Raw genomic sequence first — 20,979 nt, forward strand, 5'->3', positions numbered from 1 at the left:
ATTATTTTTTCTAAAAGTCTTTCAGCATTTAACTATTTTAATATAATACCAGAGGAGGAATTTGCTGAACCTGTGTGAGAGTGTTCGGAGAGTTGAAACATCATCTTCTTAGACATTTCTAACCTGGCTATGCTATGACAAAGAGGAAATTTTAATAGTCTTATGGAAAGCTGCAAAAATAAGGCTGTAAACAGGGAAGATACATTTCACAAATTACATCTGTAAGAACAAGGATATTTATTATAATAAGAATATAATACAATTTTCCATCCCTGAATCTTTTATAAGAATATGTAATTATCTTGGCTGTCAATTTGTAGAAAAGACACCAAAACAGCCAGGGAGCAATAACTAACTTTTTTTGAGACCACATACTATCTAGAGCAGAGGCTAGAACAAATTACTCCATGTGCTACCTTACCCATTGCACAATTCCTCTGATCTCTTCGTTTGTCTTCCAATTTCTGGATCAAGGTCATGCTAAACTGGACTAGGAAAGGTAGCAGTCTCTACCAAATTAGTTCTTTGAAAGCGATTATCCTACACTTTGATAGGAAATTGTGATTTACAAGGTCTTTTCAATTTTTGATGTTTCTGATTTAGAAAAACACAAAAGGCAGTCTGACATCTGAACCCTTTCTCATTTTTCCGAACTAAATTTCACTTCACATAAATCATCACTGCCTTACCTATCCTTACACCTATATCAGTTCTTTCCCATACTTGCTGCTGCTTCAGTATTCATCCACAAACCTGTGCTTGGCCCTTTCCATTCTCAATATTTACTCTTCTAAGTGCCTGCAAGTATTTTTCTACATGTTATTCAGCACATCTACAGTCCATGGCACAATTCTTTAGGTGGTCCAAAGCAGTGGGAAAGCATATGCAAGTCTGATTACATTACAGATCATCCCTTAATTTGTTCTGAGATACAGGATTCCTACCCCCAGATGGGATTCATTCAAAATATTCCTACATGCTTGCAAGTCAGTTTTCATAGTATCAAATCACACAATACTAGCAAGATACTAAACTTTCTTGATCTGGAATAGCTGTTTCTCTGAGTGCCTTTAGCGAGCAGCAAACATAAGGTAATTAATCTGACTTTGGTTAGCTTGGAAAGAGGGTAATGCAAGTTACATTGTCTTACATTTTAGGATAAGAACACATGCAGTATAGTATTTAATGCCTTGCTGACAGCTGGTAACTAGTTATTCCACTGCTTTAATTAACTCCTGTACTTTTCAGGTTCAAATAATTTTTGTATGCCTAAGATACAACAATGTTTTTCTAAACCACAGATATGATTTCTCATTTAAATAAGAAACAAAACATAAAATGTAATAGCTTACATTGACTATCACTGGTAAGTTTTTTAGAAATATTTTCTTAAGTGCTTTGAGAACATAGGTCTAAAATTTTACCCATATACTCCCATCTGACAAAAATAAAACTCCAATACTCAAAATTTCCAATGGCCATTTGTAAGTATTAGGATCAAAGTCTTTCCAATCAGGATCAGACGTCTGTTACTCTGGGCCTTCACAAAGACAGAATAAAAGATGGCTTCTGCCCTGAAGCACTTAGAAACTAATGGCAAAATCTGAAACATAGACATATTTTGACCCTTGTTCATGAAAAAGTCAGACTTGAAGAGGAGAATAGCGTGTAAGAAATTGTAATGATCCAAAGTTAGATCTAATTCTCAGGCAGTGAAAGGAAATATTTCTTTGCTGACCTTTGAACTGGTCTAGACTACCTTTCAGAAGTAAAACTAAATGCAGTGCCTAGTAACATAACTTAATCCTCTATGTCTACTACAATCATATTCTACAGATTTGAAAGCCATGTGGGTGAGGGCAGCAGCAAGCATAAAGGTCAGTTTTCCAATGGGATGATAAAGGTATGTACGTTAACAGATTTGCAAAAACTCATGTAAGATACTTAGAACACAAATCACAAAAATAGTATGGACTCATGAGATTCCTCATCAAGCCATAATGCTTTTATCAAAATGTCATCACATATAAACATATGTTTCTCTCTCCTTTCTCTTACAACTTTTTCTCTGCACAGAAAGTTATGTTCTTGTCCTTAAATACAATATAACAAAGACGTTTTGCAATGCTTTTAAACTTCAATCCTATGAACACCAAGTCACGTGCATTGCTTTATGCACAGGTGGTAATTCATTATTATTTATGTGAGTTAAGGTATTCACTGGAGTTCTTCCAAGACTGGAATCTTAGACTTCTGATTCTCAGTCTCTTTTTCCCCCTTCCTGGGTTGAAGTGAACTGAAATGCGGAAATATGCTACAACATATTCCATTATAATCCAATTTATTTTTACAGAAACTACCAAATATGTATCACAATTTCCTGCCTTGCCCAATATAATTGAACGACATAAATGTAACATAGATTTCATGACTTTCTTATTAGTAGCATTTTTGCAACCAACTATGCCTGACTTTATTACAGTTAAAATGAGATTTCCTACATTTGTTTTGAAAAAGGCATGTGAATGTGAAGGATATTGCTAGGTACTGTATGTAAATAAAATAAACCTAAGAGACTCCATTACAGCTTAGCATGAGATCAGTCTGGGATCTCCCTGTAACAGCTTCTGCTGAGAAGAGTAATTGGAATTGAAGTCTCAATTAATAAATTTGCCCAAACATTCACTGCAAATGTTTAACAAGAATTAGGCATCAATTTCCATCTCTTGCCATGTAAATCAATTCCTTCAAATATAAAAACAGACAGAGGAAGCAAATTCGTCAGGGTCTTGTGTTTTTTGAAGAACATCCCAATCTTTGTTTAAACATCTTTCAACTCAAAGTGGCACAAAGAAACAAGAGTTGAAAAGAAAGAGAGAAATGTGCAGCTGATGCAGATTTGAGCACAACAAATTGAGGAACTGAATCAAAGGCAGACTGAACTTTTGCCAAAATGTTGCTTCTGCACAAGCACACACAAAAGAGGAAATAATAATAAAAAAACACGCCTGGAAGTTTTCCCCAGATGATTTAGAGAATAAAGAAGCACAATTTTTTGGCTGTCAGAGGCATGATTTTGGTCAGGTATCACTAGCATGCAAAGGAAATGACCAGTTACAGCACCTCTGTATACCAAAATGCAAATTATTTCAGTTACATTAGTATGAAGGCTCTAAACTGGAGCCAGACTGTCTGTCTGTGGACTTCTCTACTAGACAGGTCCATCCACTGGAATGTCCCCTGGGAGAATAGGTAGAAATATTCTGGGAGATCCAATATTTATATGTTTTGTTCAAGAGAAAAGTGGCTTGAATAAAGCCCCAGATACTCAGTGACCACTAGTAGAAGAAAATTGTTTAATATTGTGTTGGAAGGCCAGGTTTTAGCACAAAAAGTTCAAAATAAATTTTGTTTCTTGTTGGAAAATATACAAAAACACTAAACTTTTACACAAAGCCTTGGATAGGAAATTGGTAAATAGTCAGGTAGATTCATTTGCACAGAAATTTGTATGCATGAAGCCTTAACAAAAAAAAATAATAATAATAATAAAAAATAAAAATAAAAATAAAAAAATACAAGCAAGCAAGCAAAACATATGAGTAAAATTATAAGAATAGATTTTCAAGGGATAGCTGTCCTGAACAGACTTACAACAGAATTGACCTCTGGAAAAAGTGGAAATGCTTAAGTTAAATACTGATATTTTTAGCTTAAAGACTCTTCCTTACACTACATAGTAATCTCAGATTTAAGTTCAAGTCTCAAACTCCCACAGGGGACACTCATCCCCAGGGGAGTTTCATGTTGGTGGTAAAAGAGGAAGAGAATACATCTCTTAATATTCATATCTGGTCTCTGATGAAGGAAGACTCACGTACTCCACAAGGAGTTTCTGTTCCGTGCTCTCCAGAAGACAGTAGGAAAATGGACTCAGAGGTCTCAGACAATGAGGGAGTGAATGGAGAGCACAACTGGAAGTCATGAGAGATACATGATTAATATAGACACACTAAAGCATGTTTATGAGTGTATTTGAGAGTGTCATAATGTGTACTAATGGTGGCAACCTTTTTCTATTTAATGCCTTGACAAGCAGAGAATGAGCAATAAAAAACTTCTGAGCTCATTCCAGAGAAGCCTACAGTGTTAAATGTGGCCTCCCTGTCAACTTCATTTCATTAGCAGTTCTATCAAAATGTGATCAGCAAATGTGGTTTTGTTTTGATATTTGCACTTGGTGGTCATATTCTCACCCTCCCAAGGGCATGGGGGCCTTCCACACTTTTTAAGTCATGACATTTATCTGGGCATCCTTGCCCTCTGGTTTGACCTGGGGGAAATGAATTAAATATACATGCTCTGAAGGAAGAAAATCTCCTGCTTAATCAGCCTTAAGTCAGCAAGAATAACTGGAATATAATAGAACAAAGAATACACGCTGTTCACAGGGAATAAGAATGTACCTCATAAACTTTAACAGATGACGACATCTAACACATGTCCTGTCACATCAACAAATCCTTACTTAAGAGTTCAGCATTGTAGAAGAGTGTATCTGCCAACTGGTGCTCAGCTGCAAAAACCATCATCAGCCTCACAAGTCATAATATAGCAGCTCAAATGCCAATGTTCGTGATTTACTACTGCAGTAAGTAATTAAAAATAGAAATGTACCAGTTTTATGAAGTACGAAGCAGATGAGCAAATGAGATAAACACTGACAGCTACTTTTTACTGCTGGAAAGCAACAGAGTTGCCCTGAAAACTAACAGAGTGTACTTTTTACTCTCTCCTGGCATTACACAGGACCAGTCTGATAAAATAACCAGAAGTCAGGTGGAAATACCCACAGGGAGAAAACAGCAATTCAGAGAACTGTTCTCTGAATAGGTTTTGTATCTTAATATTTTAAAGTGATGCATAGAACAGTTTCTGGACAAATCTCTCCCCCTTCACTGAAGTCTAATGCTATGCACTACTGGTACGTAGGCAAAAGGCAGCAGCTCTCTGGTCTCTCCCTCTAGCTATAAGGGCATGACAGCCCTCACCATATATTGTACTCCATGCACAGTCAGAAATGCATGGAGCATTTCTCTCTGCTCCATGCATTTCTGACAGTGCACGGAGCAGGGAGACTAAACTACTCATTTCTGAATATTTTGGTTTTGCCCACTCACTGCAAGAGTAAAGGTAAGGAGCTACTGAAAAATGAGAATGAAAGCTAACATGTCAAGAAATAGATGACAGAGAACCGAAGGTAAATATCTGTGCCTGTCTCTGTATTTGCAATGGTTCTAAATACAGAATTTCAGTGTCTGAAAGTAAAAGTGAGCACACTTGGTATAAACTGATATTCCCCTTTAAAGCAATTTTTCCACTAAAGACTAACTAATTTCATTTAGAATAAATACAGAGAAAGGTGAAAATCTGTTTGTTTTTTTGTTTTGTTTTGTTTTTTGTTTTTTATGGTTTCTCTTTTGGGATAAATTGATCAAGTTACACAAAATACATATAGAAACAATACATATGCACACCCGTGTATCTATATGACATTCTACTTTTTTTTTTTTATTTTTTTTTTTTTTAATTATTAAATAAATAAATGAGAAAGAGAACAAATAATCAGCATTTATTTTATGGTACCCTGTAAGAATAACTGCCCATCAAGCACTTACTGAAAGACCAATGTGATCACAAAACTTCCACAACAGTTCATGGACAATTTATCTTCATAGCAATCCCATTCTCATAACACTCCAGACATCAGTGTGGACTAAGACCTTGTTTATAGATTAAAATCACACACAGAAAAGATAAGGGCCACATCTGCTAGGGGGGTCATGCACCAGGAGCTGACTGAGGTCCAGCTGTGCTGTCTTTCCCTTCTCCCACAACTAACTTCATAGGCACTTAGGCTCAAATACATCTCAGCTTTAGACAACACTGCAATGACATGTCAAAGCTAATGCCTACTCAGGGTAGGCTCTCTCTGTATTCCCTTTCTTACTGCCCTCATCTATTGTTGCAGTCAGCAACACATATATTGCAATGTGTTTTTCTAATAAGCTCTTTATAAATATGTTAAAGGGAGTTACTATAGGGGAAAAAAAAAGACACAACAAAAAGCAAACAAAGTCTACTATCTTTCTTATACAGTCTTTGGAAATGGGTACATTTCCCAGCTTGTATGGATGTTGCTCATCAGAACACAGTTGTTTGTGATAGCTCTTCACTGATGTTGTTTTCAGAAGTATAACTACATTAATTTCACTTGCTGTTGAGTTATTCATGGGTTATACAAGCCAATTTTATGTGCTGTCAGTACTACTGGATGTTAATACGTCATTACTTTTTCTAAGGACTATGAATGGAGCGTCAATTCTAGAGCCACCGAATCATAGAATCCTTAGAGTTGAAAGGGACCTTTAAAGGTCATCTAGTCTAACTGCCCTGTAATTAACAGGGACACACACAGATAAATCAGGGTGCTCAGAGCCCCTCCAGCCTGGCCTTGAATGTATATAAAGATGGAGCACCCACCACCTCTGGGCAATCTGTTCAGTGCCACACCACTCTCACTGTAAAATATTTCTACCTTATATCCCATATACATCTACCCATGTTATGTTTAAAATTATTTTCTCTGACAGCAGATGAGTTCTTAAAAAACATCAATACTGGGGTATTACAGAATCACAGAATCACAGAATTACCCGGGTTGGAAGTACCCGGTATTCCCAAATACACTCATAGCAAAGTGAGAAACCAAGAAGAATTACACTTCTGTAGCTACCTCTAAAACAGTTTACAAAGTTGCCTGTGTTTATGAGTTTAAAAATTTTGCTCTGATTTTTAAAACTATGTAATAGTTCAATCAGGCTTTGCTTGCATAGCATGTGATATGTACAAGGCAGAAACATTCTGTGGGAACATTCACATGGGGATGAGAAAAATGGCAGCATTGCTGCAAGGGCTGAAGTGCTACACTCACAAGTGATACAAATGTTTCCATTCAGTTAGGTTTCTCTCTTGATTTGCTACTTAAAAATAAAAAATGGTACACAGAAAATTAGTTGTTACAGTGTTAAAAAAAGCATCAGAAGTGAAGCTTTTGACAGGGTACTGAAATGTTCACTGATTTGGCAGCATGAAGCTGAATATTTTTTACAAGCAAGAATATTTTTCACAAGACATGAATTACTATTCTTATCTTAGCATTTCAGAAACCCAATTTTTTTGTCCAGGCCTGTGAGCTTTCTCTTTAGCATTTTCTTTTTATAACCACAAACAGTTGTCTTGAAATATGGTGGACCTGTCATGAACATAGCCCACCAGTGGTTATAATATACAGATTCTGGCTTTGGAAATTTCTGACCCGTTGGCTCAGGAGGTTGGCTGTGGAAAGTGTTTCTCTAATATACGCTTTCTCACAGAGTTGTCTCAAGTAGATTCTTCTGGCTCTTTAAACAAGTACTACTTGCATAGTGTGGACATAAATACGTCCTCAAGAAACACCTTTATGTAAATTACATTTTAATGGCACAGCACCCAGAAAACCTTTGGTATCCCAGTCCATTTTCCTCCCTGCCATACATTTGCCCTGCTGTTTTAATTTAATGCTGCCCACCCGGGCAGCCCACTCCCATGGCTGCATGCCGGTTTTTCCCCCAGGCTCCTTCTGCAGCCATCAGGGCTCACTGCTCTCTCAGCAGGGTAAATCTACTCCAGCAGGTTGCTGATACCTTCCTCTCTCTACCTCTTTCCTCCTTCACTCTTCCTGCTGCTTTTCTGCTTGCTGCTGTGTGACCTGAATGCCTTTTGGATCTCCTTGCAGTGGAGAGGATGAATGTAACTATCTTGTAGGGAGAGGAGTTCACTCCCTTGCATTACTCATTTAGAGCCAGCCAAGGGCCTGAAGATGCAATGGAAAAGCTGGAGGATCAAAGAAAAACATCTACAGCTGTCATTTAAACCGTCTTAATCTTTCTGATTCATCAGTTTCCCTGTATATTCACCCACCACTCCCATTTCTTATTTCTTCCTCTACACATCCAAATACTGTTAGTTGTTTTCAGTTGCCCATTGAATATATCATCTCTGTGGAATGTCTCTTCCTACCTACCTCAGTAAGCTCATCCTTGTTCCTCTATAAACTCCTCACTCATTTCTAACATCTGCTTCAGTCCAGATTTATGTATTATGCTTATATTCTGTGTCTCATTTCTTCCCTAGCTTTTTCACATTAACCATCTGAAAATGGGATTTACTGTATGCTTCTCCTCTCACTTCACTCCAGCTATTTTAAAACCATGTATGTGTAAAAACATGTACGCGTACAGCTTTCACATCTTGCTACAGTGAATCAGCAAGTAATGTGTGGATCACATACCTTGCCATACTTTTGTGCATAGGATCCTGTAAGCAGTGAATGAAAAACTATGATTGTTTCATCCAAATCCCAAACAAATACACGCTGAAAACAGAAGTAGAGATAATATTAGTAAATAAATAACATCAAAGTGCCCTCACCATCCCACTCAAGGTGGCTAAAAGTCATCTTTAATTGTAACTTAATTAATCAGGTTTCCTCTGAAAATTGTCAAGAATAGAATATTGTGCATCTATTGATAAGAAGTCAGAAGTACTGTAAAACTTAAACTGCTCAACCATTTCTTATTCTTCATTTTAAAAGTTTTTCAAACAAGTTGCATAACACAGACATCAGAAAGAAGATTTGGGGGGCGAGGGGAATATAAAACAAAATAGTTAAAAATATATTGTACTTTAAGATACTTCTTTGAAAGTCTTAATGATTTACGCCTGTTCATTTCTGCTGCACAGCCAAAACCACATCTTGTATAAAAGTACAGAATACCATGTGGGTTTTAAATCACAGAGTAAGATACTAAAATAAATTGATAACAGTTTTTGTGAGAGGCAGGAAGCACAGTACATAAGCAAGCAGCACTTTCCTCTGATGCCAGTGCTTCACATATGGGCACCAAGCTTTCTTCTCCTCCTGTCACATTAAGGCTGCGTGCTGCTAATGTAAGAGTAATAAGACTATAATTACCCACTGCTAAGAGGTCACCTGTGTTTTACATCATCACACCATATATTAGGTAGATATATTTCTTTGCTGAGGCACCAAAATTGCACATGCTTAAGTATAGCCATAACTTCACTGGTGTCAGCTGCCTTGCTGAAATCCAGTGATATTTGCTACAACACAGAGACCTCTGGATAAGTATTGAAACACTATGGCCAGATGATCCTGCATATTTATACTATATTCTTAAATGAACTTCGTAATGCTGAGCAACATATTTGATATTTCCTATTTCAAAAAAACAAAAAAAACCCAAAAAAAACCCAAACAAACAAACAAAAAAAAAAACACCAAACAGCTTTTTGATTAAACAGTTCTGTGCATTTATTGCACAAAAAACTGAAAGATCCACAATCTTAAAGCTAAAGTGTGGAAAATTTAATCACATTTACTTTTCTAACTTTGTTGTAGAGAAGAGTAATGTCTCATTGCATGTGTATGTTAAAGCAGCCACTAATGTCTGTTACATTCGGTTACTGACATGGAGTGCATGATGTTTTCTAAAATGCCTTAAGCTATTTCCACAGCTGTACTTTTCAGAATTTACATTTCATCAGAAGAAACTTCCACATTACCATTCATCAATTACTGCAAACATACCTCCAAGTCACTGTCCGGAGGGGGTGATGGATTATTCTTCCGCCCTCTACCCCGAGACTTTGACCCAGAACTCCTACATGTTCTCTCATCAAGATCTTTGATTGGCGTGGAGGGGCTCTGTACTGTGTCAAACTCCCCTGTAAAGTCAACCATTCATGGCAAAATTAGTGCTCAGTTTTTCAATAATAAACTTTGTTTTTCCATGGCTAGACATATCTGTATGCAAACTCATTTCCAAGATGCACCTAAATTAGTTGCATGAAATTTCCATGTAAAAGGAATCTACAGATGCAGTGGACACTTTTGACTTTGCAAAGGAAATGTTATAAACCTAAGCAGAGAGAGATTAAAATGCTGCATAGATATGTGCAGACATATACATAACTACACATAAGCACATGCAAAATATTCACAGATACAAGGAGGATGTATTTCAGAATTCATACTAAAGAGTTACCAAAACATAAAAGTTCCTTTCAGCTGAAGTAGTTCCTTCGCCATGTTCAGAGTTCAGCTGGACTTATTTCGAAGTCCTGTGTAGTTTTAACCAGAGCAACCTTGGGTACTCCTCCACATATCAGGTTATTAGGACTGCTTCATCTCCCTCTCCCATGTCACTCTCTGTTTAGTAGATTTTTAATTTTTATTTTTTTTTTCTACTTTGCCACTGCCCCTAAACCGGCAGAGAAAAGTCACAGTATTAAGTGCAATATTCCAGTTACTATCAGAAAAAGTGTAAAGCCATAATTCTTGCAGTCTGATCATCCTTCTCTAATTATCAGCAACTGTCTAACATTCAATTTTCTGCAAATCAAATTTCCCAGGAATCATCTGTCAGATATCTGATCTGAAGTACATATATTTTTAGTAAAGAAGGTTGCTAAAATCACCAAGGTCCACCAGGAAACAGAGGAAATGATCAAGAAGAATGATTTTTCTGCTTCATTAAGAATGTGCAAAACCATGCCTGGAAAGATGTCTAGTTTTGGGATGCCAAGTGTAAGAGAGAGATTAAAAAAGTGTAGTTTGCCCAGGTGAGGGCCACCATGACAGCTGAAGAGCTGGAGCACATAGGAGGAAATGGAGACGGACTTTTCAGAGAGCTGGACAGAGAAAGGACAATAAAGAAAATATAGAAATTGCATCAGCGGATATTCCTTTTAGGTACAAAAAGAAGTCCTCTGTGAGAGTAGTCAAATCCTGGGACAGACTCACAGAGATTATGTATTCTCCATCCTCAGAGATACTCAGAACTCCACTGGACACAGCCCTGAGCAGTGTGATTTAAGTTGGCTCAACCAAAAGGTATGCAGAAGTCCCTTCCAACTTAAATGATTAAATGTTTCTACAGTCTTTCCAGAGTCATTCACTTTACTCTCCCTCCTGAACAAAGAAAAGAACAATTCTAGTCTAGAGGGATGTAAGAAGAAATAAATAGACTGCAATCTCAAATGAGAATTGGTGTGCAATATAATTCAGTGGTTAAATTCTTCACCTCTTTCATCATTTATTTATACCCTACAATGAACCACAGATAGAAGATTATTAAAACAAATATACTACGTAGTTATATTTATATATCTCAATTGGAATAAAGTACTGTTGTATTTCTTGGAAGAATTAGATTTAAGACCATAATTTCACCTTCCTGAGCAAGAACTCTAGCTCTTATGAGGGAGGAATTCAGGACTGCAAGACAGTGGAGAACATGAAGAAAATTAGTTCCTAAGCCTCTTGGTTATGACATATACATAGACTGCTCCAAAAGTGATGCCTCCTACTTATTTTCACAGAAAGACAGCAGATACGAAGAGCACAATAACAATATTTGATGGAACAATCATAATCAATCAGCTACAAAAAAACCTATTTTTCAGCATAGTTGCCACCATTCACTTTAAGCTTTCTCCACTGATGAAGAAGAATTTACACACTGTGCTCATAAAAATTTCCACCAGTGAAGGTGACACAAAGACGCTCTACAGGGTTGTGAGGAAAATGTTGCCCATGAAATCCATCTTTCATTGGCCCAAACAGGTGGAAATCAGGTTCCAAATCCTGACTATATGGTGGGCATGGTCAGACAGTCCAGCCAAAACTACTGGCAACATGCTCTTCAAACTGGTTTGGGGCCTGACATTATTGCATTGCAAGATAAAGGTCTCATTCATTTGCCTTCCACCTTACTTTATATATTTACAAATTTTAATCAGTTCCCCCATCAGATTTTTTTTTTTTTTTCCCAGGGCTAAACAGATCCTTTCCTCATAAGAGAAATGCTCCAGGCCCTTTATCCAAATGTAGAAATCAGAGTAGACTGTTCATCTAGAATACAGGAAATCCAGACTAGTCATCCCTTTCTCAACCTGAAAGACAGTGCACGTCACTATCTACTGAGGATTGTGCCTTAAATTCACTTGTCACCACTCAACAGACTGCCGTTATGACTCTGGCTTGTAATGGTGTCACCACGACTTGTCACTGGTGATGTGTGATCAGGAAACTGTCACCTTCAGCCTCACTTTGTTTAAGTAGGCCCTGATGAACTTGCATATGGTGCTCTTTCTGTTCCTCTGTGAGCGTTCCTGGGACCCATATGGCAAAAACTTTGCAATATTTCAATGATGCCACATTCATTTCAAATGCACTGAAGCTGATATTCAGCTCTGTACATAGTTCTCTGGTCATAATCTATTGATGTGCTCAGATGAGCCAGTCAAGATGCCATTAATTTCATGGTATGACATCTGTGCGTGGCTGCCCAGAAAGTGACTTATCTATCATGCCACTCTTGCCACTGCTGAAACATACCACCTGCCACCTCACTGTGCATAAAGCCATAAATGTTCAGCAAGCATCAGTGAATGTGGATAAATGACAGTTTTTTGAGGAATTCAGTTCTACAGTTTTGCTTTATATGCACTTCCATGTTGGATGTCATTCTATCAAACTGCCCCTCTGCTATCATTGGTCACACAGCAGCAAAATGTAAAAGAATACTGATGGGAAGATTCACTCTCTACTGCCTTACCACCAACATCCCCTGATGTTGTGGGCCAACATAATAAAACAGACTGCTTTTGGAGTAGTCCTTATACCTGGAAGAAGGATCTGGAATCCATTGCCCTCTCCATGGCACATTTATCATTTGAAAGTACAAAGACATTTTCATGACTCAGAATTCTAATCCCTGCACACTCAAGTAGAAGACAGTGAATTCTTCATGAAACAGAAGGAAATCAAATCCCTCTCTCTCCTTTCCTGGAAAAGTACTCAAGTTATCCTGCTATCACATGGAAGTAGATGATCGTACTACTTCGTTCTCAAACTAGATCATGATGACTTCAGTGTTGCAATATCAATCTGTGTCTCTGCTTGTGCAGAATACAGACAAACTTTCAGGCAACAGCTAAGAAGAGATCTTCAGAAAAGTAGTTTGAGAATTTATTCCAGATGCCATCTTCAAGATACTTCTTTCCTGATTTGGAAAAAGCATTATTTATATTCTGAAGTATTTTCTCTTTCAGCTGAAACTCCTATCAGAGAAAAAAATGATTAAGAAATTAAGCAGCAATAATAATGTCTACTGAATAATGTTTCCTTGGTGTTTTTACTTTGTCCCCTTACAAGTTCTTGTTGACTAATCATTTCTATTCCCAGCACAGTGTTGATGTCAGTAAGGACACCACAGGCACTGGGGAGATCAATAAGGTCACATTACTTTAGTTCTTTTCCCATAAATAGATCAGCAGAATTTAATTTTCTAAATGTAAAAATGTAGAAAAATGATGTTTCAGAATCATATTCCATAAGCATCAAAAACCTGCTTTTCAAAAGAAGTTCTGAGTATGCAAGAGGTACAAAAATAAAACTTCTCAGATTCCCTGACAGAGTGGAAAAAAATCCCCAAACCAACCCCAGCTATGGAAAGACAAAAAATATATAACTGAACATAAATATTGACATACTTATCACAATTTCTTTTTTCAAATTTAGAAAATTTCAACATTTTACAACAAAATGAGACTCATTTCTAAAATAATCTACAGTAATGTACTAGAACATCTGTTCTCAATGACCATGTTTAATCTACCAAAAATAAAATATAAAAAGACTCTGTTCTAAATTTTTTCTGAAATAATCTAACCACTGAAGTAAGTAACTTCAACTTTCACTTAACATTAGCCATTACCTGTTGCCCCAGGCTTCTGCTTGGGTGAACACTCATTGTGATTGCATAATTATTCATTAATCAGTACTGTAACTAATTACTGTACCTTCTAAGTTCTAGATATTTAGAGCCAACTTTATTTCATTAACTAATCTCTAAATCAGAATGAGCAGCTGTCTCTTACTTGAATGTAAGGTATGCATCTATTTTAGAATGCAGAAGTCTGCAGTGCATGTTTTTCTGAACAACTGTAGGCTTAATTGCTTGATTTGCTTTTTACCAACAGCAGACCAAAGGAGCAACTGCATTATTTTTTAATTTAGTTTTATTTTTATTTTCTGGTCCTCAATTTACTTTAGAAATCAGGTCAATGTTGATAGAAGAAAAACTTATTCAAAATTCAGCCATTTAAAAAATATGAGAAATTCTAGTACCAAAGAGCACTGAAAACCTCACCCTCATAAAGGGTTCCTACTGCAGCTTATGTTAGACAGATTTTTTTATTACCATGTTTGAAATTTTTTAGCTTTTCCAATATTCAACACATGCCTAATAAATCCAATTCATAACCTTCTCTCACTGGAAGTATGAGCTGCATCAGAGATTCCATAAAGCAAGAGGAAAATGTCAAAACTGTAACACAGAATGACCATTTCATCACAGATGTTCACGCACATACTCATACCCAGATTCAGATCCAGCATGAATACTTCCATGCCATAGATACCTTCTAGAAGCTCTAATTAAATGTTAGGGAGTTACAGCACCACAGTTACAAATGGAGGTGGTCTTCCTATTCAGATCCTTTTTTTCCCACCTGTAGTTTGAGCAAGCATTCCCTCCTCCTTGTTAAAACACAGCTGTGCCACTTAAGCAAGAGAAAAGAGGTGTGGGCACAGGTCAAAACAAGTGTTCTATGACAACTTCTGACATGTGTAATGAGGGTGGAAAGCTACTACAACTGGCTTGTGTGCATTTGTATCCTTCTCCAGGTGAAAATGTTACAGCCTGTCACCAAATGCTGAAACTTCTGATCTGTCAGTGAGACTTTCATGCAAGTAGCTGTCTCTGGATCCCAGAAGCCCAGTGACAGTCCACAAGCCCCCCGAACAAGCTGAACATTTACTAAGGATCCTCATTTTTAATAGAGGCAAAGACCAGAGACATACTGTGTTGTCACTTGGAATGAGTAGCAGAGAGTAATACCTATGTAAAGTTTCATCTCATTTTCTTTACTAGGTTAACAAAGAAATCTTGATCCGATGGGGCTTTGTTATTACAAGAAATCCTGTATATGTGGAGAATATTAGAAAGAGTATTAGAGGTTAATGTGAATTAACAGCAAGCAAAGATGGTATAAGAGTGAAGTGCCTTATTGTGTTTAATCATAGGTTTCACATGAAATAACTTAGGATCAAGCAGTGAAGGACTAGTAGACAGCAAGTGAACATGGTATGTACTGAAACTCTGATTCAAGTCAGTGCATCCCACTGATGCAAATTTATTTTTACAGTGACACACAGGGGCACAGGCATGTCATGTAATCTCAAAGTGGGTGTTGCACTCTCAACAAAGGGTCTCATGACCAGTTCAACACTTGGTAGAAATAAGGAATGAGTGGGCAGGTTTTAGGTTCAGATGCACAGCCTACTTAACAGGAAAAAAGGTTCATATGATTAAGCAATCCACAAATGAGAAAAGTATTTATTTTTTCATAGATGTGCAGCCTTCATTATTTTTGTATCTATTGAAGCTATGTAAGATTCCTTTCTTTTTTCAGTGCTATTTGATACCAAGGGAGTCTGTAACACACAGTACAGTTACATAGCGTTTCTAAGAAAATGGAAGGGAGAGGGGAAGAAGGGAGAGGCAAAAGGAAAATGCTGCCTGATTTTCTCAAATAAAACTGTAGAAGAATAAGACAGAGATAAAGAGCAGATATGAATATACTTTTAAGTATAGATTATTTATTATTTGGCTCTATCACGAGTGTTGGAATTTCACTTAAGATACCGGTTAGATTCTCTTCCTAAGATTCCACTCTGAGACTATTCTACATTTCCATCAAAAAACAATGGCACATGCATTAGCCAAAAATTTGTTGCTCCATTCTTGGAAGTGTTCAAGGCCAGGCTGAATGGGACTGTGTGTGACCTGGATTACTGGGAGGTGCCCCTGCCCATGACAGCAAGGTTGGAACTAAATGGTTTTACAGTGCTTTCCAAAACAAACTGTTCTATGATTCTATGATCCCTCCATACCCACTGCACGTCATACCACAAAGATGTGTGCACGCACAGATATGCACCATTTAAAAATCAGTTAACAGAGGAAAACAGCTGGCAGAAAAAAAATAACAAAAATCAACTCATGCCATAAAACTTGCCAAAGTTTTTAGTGAATTTAAGTAGTTTATACAAAGTATGAGGCCTTGCCTATACTCTCCTACACAGTATTTCCTTCTTTGTATAAAATTGTTATTATAACACAACAGCTTTATTGCCTTACTTTATTATTTTTCAGTTGTTAGGGTGAGAATTAGGAATATTTACACAATGAGTTGATTTTATGATCAAAGAACACTTTCCTTTTTCAGACTCTAATTCAAAATCTAGTTTGTTAGTCTGTTGATAACTGCTCACAGCCTGTGGGTAAGGCAAACATTACACCATGCTGTGCATATGAAGGCAGTGTCCCCACATGACTGCTCTGACAGGATTATGCTAAGCAGCTGGTAATCATCTCCTCTCTTATAAATGCTACACCCTGCGTTAATGAACTACTTATGACATAAAAATATCATAAAAATGGCTAGATCTTTAAGAAATTCCTGGAATAATGTAAGTTATGCAGGAAATTGAGTATGAAAAGCAGACTCTTTTCACACATTAAGGGATCACACACCTAAGCCAGCCCACAGAGATTTTCATGTGTCTATACTATACAATGCATAATTTAAAAAACATAAGTTTATTTACTTTAGTGGGAAAATAAATTGGTGAGAGTTTCAGGAACTTAGAAATTCCCATAGTAAATCTAGCATGCAAAAACATATTCCTTCTTAACATCTGCATTTGCTTGATGTGAATGGAGAATGGAAATGACTGTGAACTGAGTTACAACTATTAGGAGGAAAAATGAAGATATCCAGCAGCGATGCCCTAAGCACACAACCATATAACTGCGTTGTAACGCATATGCACGAGGGGGCAGAGTTGGGCAGGCAAAATTAGTCTCCTGATTTCTCCTTGGAGCTTTCTCTTTGTAATTTCTGTTATTTATTTATTTATTTTGTAAAGAAATGTACTATTAACTGATTCTTACTAACCTAAGTTTGTGTATTAGCAAGTGTGGCATGCTAGAATGATTGAAGCATAATTAAATGACAAACAACATCTTGTTTAAATAATTTACAGTAACATTTCTTTATATGGAGATGGGCAGTGGAGTATCATGCATTCACTAGCAGGGGAACTGAAATTCTTAGTTAAAAATTTACTACTACAAGACCATACCAGCTTTTTTCAACCTACTCCTTCCAAAGAAAACAACTTCAAACTGCAGAATTTTAGCTAACTAACAAATTACACACATTTCTTGAACAAGTATACAAAAAGGGCTTTTTTTGTCCTTAAGTTTAAAACTTCAAACACTATAAAACCAAGGCAGATATGCAGATCTTGGCTTCATACAACTACAGGAAAAAAACACAAAAATTGTTTTCACCTGAATGCAGATCTGTACCTGGTTGACTAGTCAGGCCAGGGAGAGATTCCTGTAACTGGTAGGTTGATGATGATGAAGAAGTGCCATCAGCCGTGTTATTTGAGGTCATATATGCACCATATGTTGATGCTGAGTAATACTGTGCATACTGGTTTTGGCCAAAAGCTGTGTATGATGGATAATCCTAAAACAGCAAAAGCAGTTAAGTATGTAGATGAACAAATAATGTGTTTATTAAATACTTCTGTGTGCAATCACGTGACTTATGCAAAGAGCTGATGGCTTTTAGTTTAGATATTTTAACTTGAGGAAATTTAGTAAAAGACTACAGGGAGATTGATAAGGTATTTAGGCCCCAAAAGATGCAACTAGGCCTCCACTAGGATTTTCAATGCTTTCCACAGAAAACAGTACTGAACCACAGCATGCCCAATTCAGCATAACAAATCTAAATTGAAATAACATTCCATCACTGGATTTACAGAAATATTTTTTTTAATGCACAAACAAAAGTGTTGATATTCATACCTGTTGTGAACTACTGAAGTTCGTAGAATTTGAAACAGAATTGTTTGCGTAAATAGTGGATGATGGTGTAAAACTAGAACCTAAAATTAAAAAATATGATTCATTGCAAGAACATGTTTCTGAATAAAAATATAATTCTAAATACAGGATTTCATGTTAAGACATTGGTGAAAGAAAGGAGCAAACAATTTTTTTTTTTTTTTTCCATTTCAACAAGAAAACATTCTACTGAGACTTTAAAATAAATGAAACACTGCTTCCATGCATATAAGCATACCTTCTTTTTTCCCACGATAGAAGAAAGTTATCGGCAATAAGTTGTTGCAGTGACCACAAAATCATTTTTCGATGTATTACAGGGTCTCACTTTCATTCAAATATTGTTATTCTCTTTTTCCTTCATCGCCTAACACTTCAGTGCTCCCTTATGAAGCAAAAATCTGTTTTTTAAGAATATTTAAATGACCTATGTGCTTTTGATCAATCTGTTATGAGGCTTGTCTATGTTTTCAACATCAGATGATTAATATTGTATTTATAAGATTGACTAAAAGATTAAGATTGATTAAAAGATCAAAAAGTATCCAGATAAAATAAAGTATGAATGAACAAAAAGAAATGCATCGTAATTGCATAATAAATGAAATATTAAGTATGACTTACAGAGAAATTGTATTTTTTTTTGAAAAGGGAAAACAAGCATCAGAGGATGTCGTACTCAAAAACATGTAAACAAAGGGAAGTGACTTGTGTTCCCCAATAAATACAACAAACACTGCCAGTCCCGCTCCACAAAACAATGAAGGTGCAAATGGGGCTTGCATTGCATGACCAGATCTAGATCAGCAGATGACAAAAAATGAATATATATGCACATGCTGGAGAAAATAAATAGATAAATAAATAAAAATTAGTGGTTAAAGTAGTTGCGTGTGACAACCACATTAGCAAGAGTTCAGAAAACGTAATGAGGGAACAGTGGGCCACAGAGAACAGCAAGGAAGGATGAAACATAACAGCAAGGGCTACTCACCTGGCATCTGATACGAATATGGTGTTTGGCCTGGCTGTGGGGTGGAAAACCCTGGACTGTAACTGAGGCACCCACTCTGCAGTGGTGACTGTGTCTGCGAGAGCCCACTTTCCGTCTTGATGCCTGGCAACATTACACCCAAATCTGTATAAGAAATTAATTTTCAACTGATTCTTTAAAATATTTTCTCACAGTGGGGAAAATAAAATTAAAAAATAACAAAAAATGTTCATGTCAGCATTTATCTTAGATCTACAGAAGACAAAGCAATAAGAGGTCAAATACCGTAAGTAGGTAGGCTGTATGGCTGTCCTGTCTGTGAGTAGGCTGTATAGACTGCTGGTTGCTGCATTCCTGAATACTGGGTTTGTCCGGCATAGGCAGACATTGTTTGAGCTGCTGGTGTAGAAAGAATGTGTGGATAGGGCCTAAATATCAGGAAAAATAGCATTACTGTGGCAACAAATACTTCGTATGTTAATTCAAGCAATAAAGAAAATGGTATCCAAAGGCAGTTCATTATTCTGCCGACTCCTCCTCTTATGGGAGTTATTCCATCTCCCACTGAAATAAGCTAAATAAACAAAATCATCTCACATTCCCCAAGGCACTGTGAAAATTCTGCGCTGTCCCAACACCACAATTTAATTCTTAATATTCTGTGTCCAGGTGTAGGTGGACTGTGCCACTGCTCTAACAGTTTCATATGGATTTGACCCCTTTGAGATAGGAACAGTATGCTTATATCACAAAATTCCTCAAGCTTTTTTATCCAGTGCAGGGAAACTTGGACAGGAAGAATAAATAAGATAAAGAGGAGAACATTAAATCTACTACCTCATGCCCACTATGTATGGTTCTGCTTCATCAGATATCTAGTCTCTGGCTTCAGTGGGAGATGGATCGTGCCCATAGAGAGAAGCATGAAAAATATGGACCACAACACTTTGTTAACCAGGAGGGCTTTAAATGTTTGGAAAATAGAATGGAAATAAAAATGGTATTTAATTTATAAATACTGGGGTTTTATAGAGAAATTGAATAAAATCAAGTTATAAATTTTTGCCCTCCAGAGTTGCAAAAACATACAGAGAAACATTTGTCTTGGATTGTTTTGTAAGTCAAATAAGATTTTATGGGCCAAGAGTCAAATAAACATACACTGCAGAATTACACTTACTGAAACCTGGTCATTAAAAGCCATGACTAAAGTGCAGATTCTAATTTATTTCTCTTTTTTTTTTTTCTTTTTTCTAATTAGTTCAGTACATTTGGCAGTGGTTACTATCAGAAAAGGATTACTCATTAATTTAGATGCCAATAAATTATTACAGTAGATTAAAAAAAATGTATTAAACCTTGTAATGCATTTGGCCAAACATATCTACTATGGTCTGCCAAAACTCAAGTGGATTAAGGAAGAATGGTTTTAGTTTAGACACCTACTTTCTCTATCAATAAATGCTGGCTAACATGATACAAATAAATATTTGGTGAAAAAATTTAAAAAGACTAATGAGGTATAGTTTTAATACTTTCTCTGTATCAAATTTCAATGTCACATATGTAAAGATGGTATACTGAAATCAAAGATACTTGTGTACAATATTACAGGTCAAGCAGGTCACTAGGCTGCCAGTTACAGCAGTTTCATAAAAAAATCTTAAGTACTTTCCATGAAGTTAAAAAAAGGAAGAAATTTCCTAGCCATAACAACCCCTGCTGGCTTCTAAATAAATAAACAAATATATCAATAAACACTATTTTTTTTTTCTTTTTTAATTTTTATTTATTTATATTTCTTTAAAG

General features: G+C 36.4%; 1 protein-coding gene across 13 annotated transcripts in view; it reads right to left on the reverse strand.

Moving 5' to 3' along the window:
- The window catches only part of EYA4 (EYA transcriptional coactivator and phosphatase 4), a 168,286-nt gene that overhangs the window by 19,396 nt on the left and 127,911 nt on the right, over positions 1 to 20,979 (reverse strand). For 7 of the 13 annotated variants that reach the window (XM_015858459.2, XM_015858458.2, XM_015858453.2 and 4 more), the window contains 6 exons: positions 19,456 to 19,598; positions 19,171 to 19,314; positions 18,138 to 18,217; positions 17,610 to 17,793; positions 9,713 to 9,849; positions 8,393 to 8,476 (listed from right to left, as the gene is read on the reverse strand). In XM_015858459.2, the coding sequence (XP_015713945.2) occupies positions 8,393 to 8,476; positions 9,713 to 9,849; positions 17,610 to 17,793; positions 18,138 to 18,217; positions 19,171 to 19,314; positions 19,456 to 19,598 (772 nt within the window). The remainder of the gene's footprint in view (positions 1 to 8,392; positions 8,477 to 9,712; positions 9,850 to 17,609; positions 17,794 to 18,137; positions 18,218 to 19,170; positions 19,315 to 19,455; positions 19,599 to 20,979) is intronic. The other 6 variants (XM_015858460.2, XM_015858462.2, XM_015858455.2 and 3 more) reach the window with 2 other exon arrangements.

This window comes from Coturnix japonica, chromosome 3 (genome assembly GCF_001577835.2).
Source record: "Coturnix japonica isolate 7356 chromosome 3, Coturnix japonica 2.1, whole genome shotgun sequence".
Taxonomy (NCBI): Eukaryota; Metazoa; Chordata; class Aves; order Galliformes; family Phasianidae; genus Coturnix; species Coturnix japonica.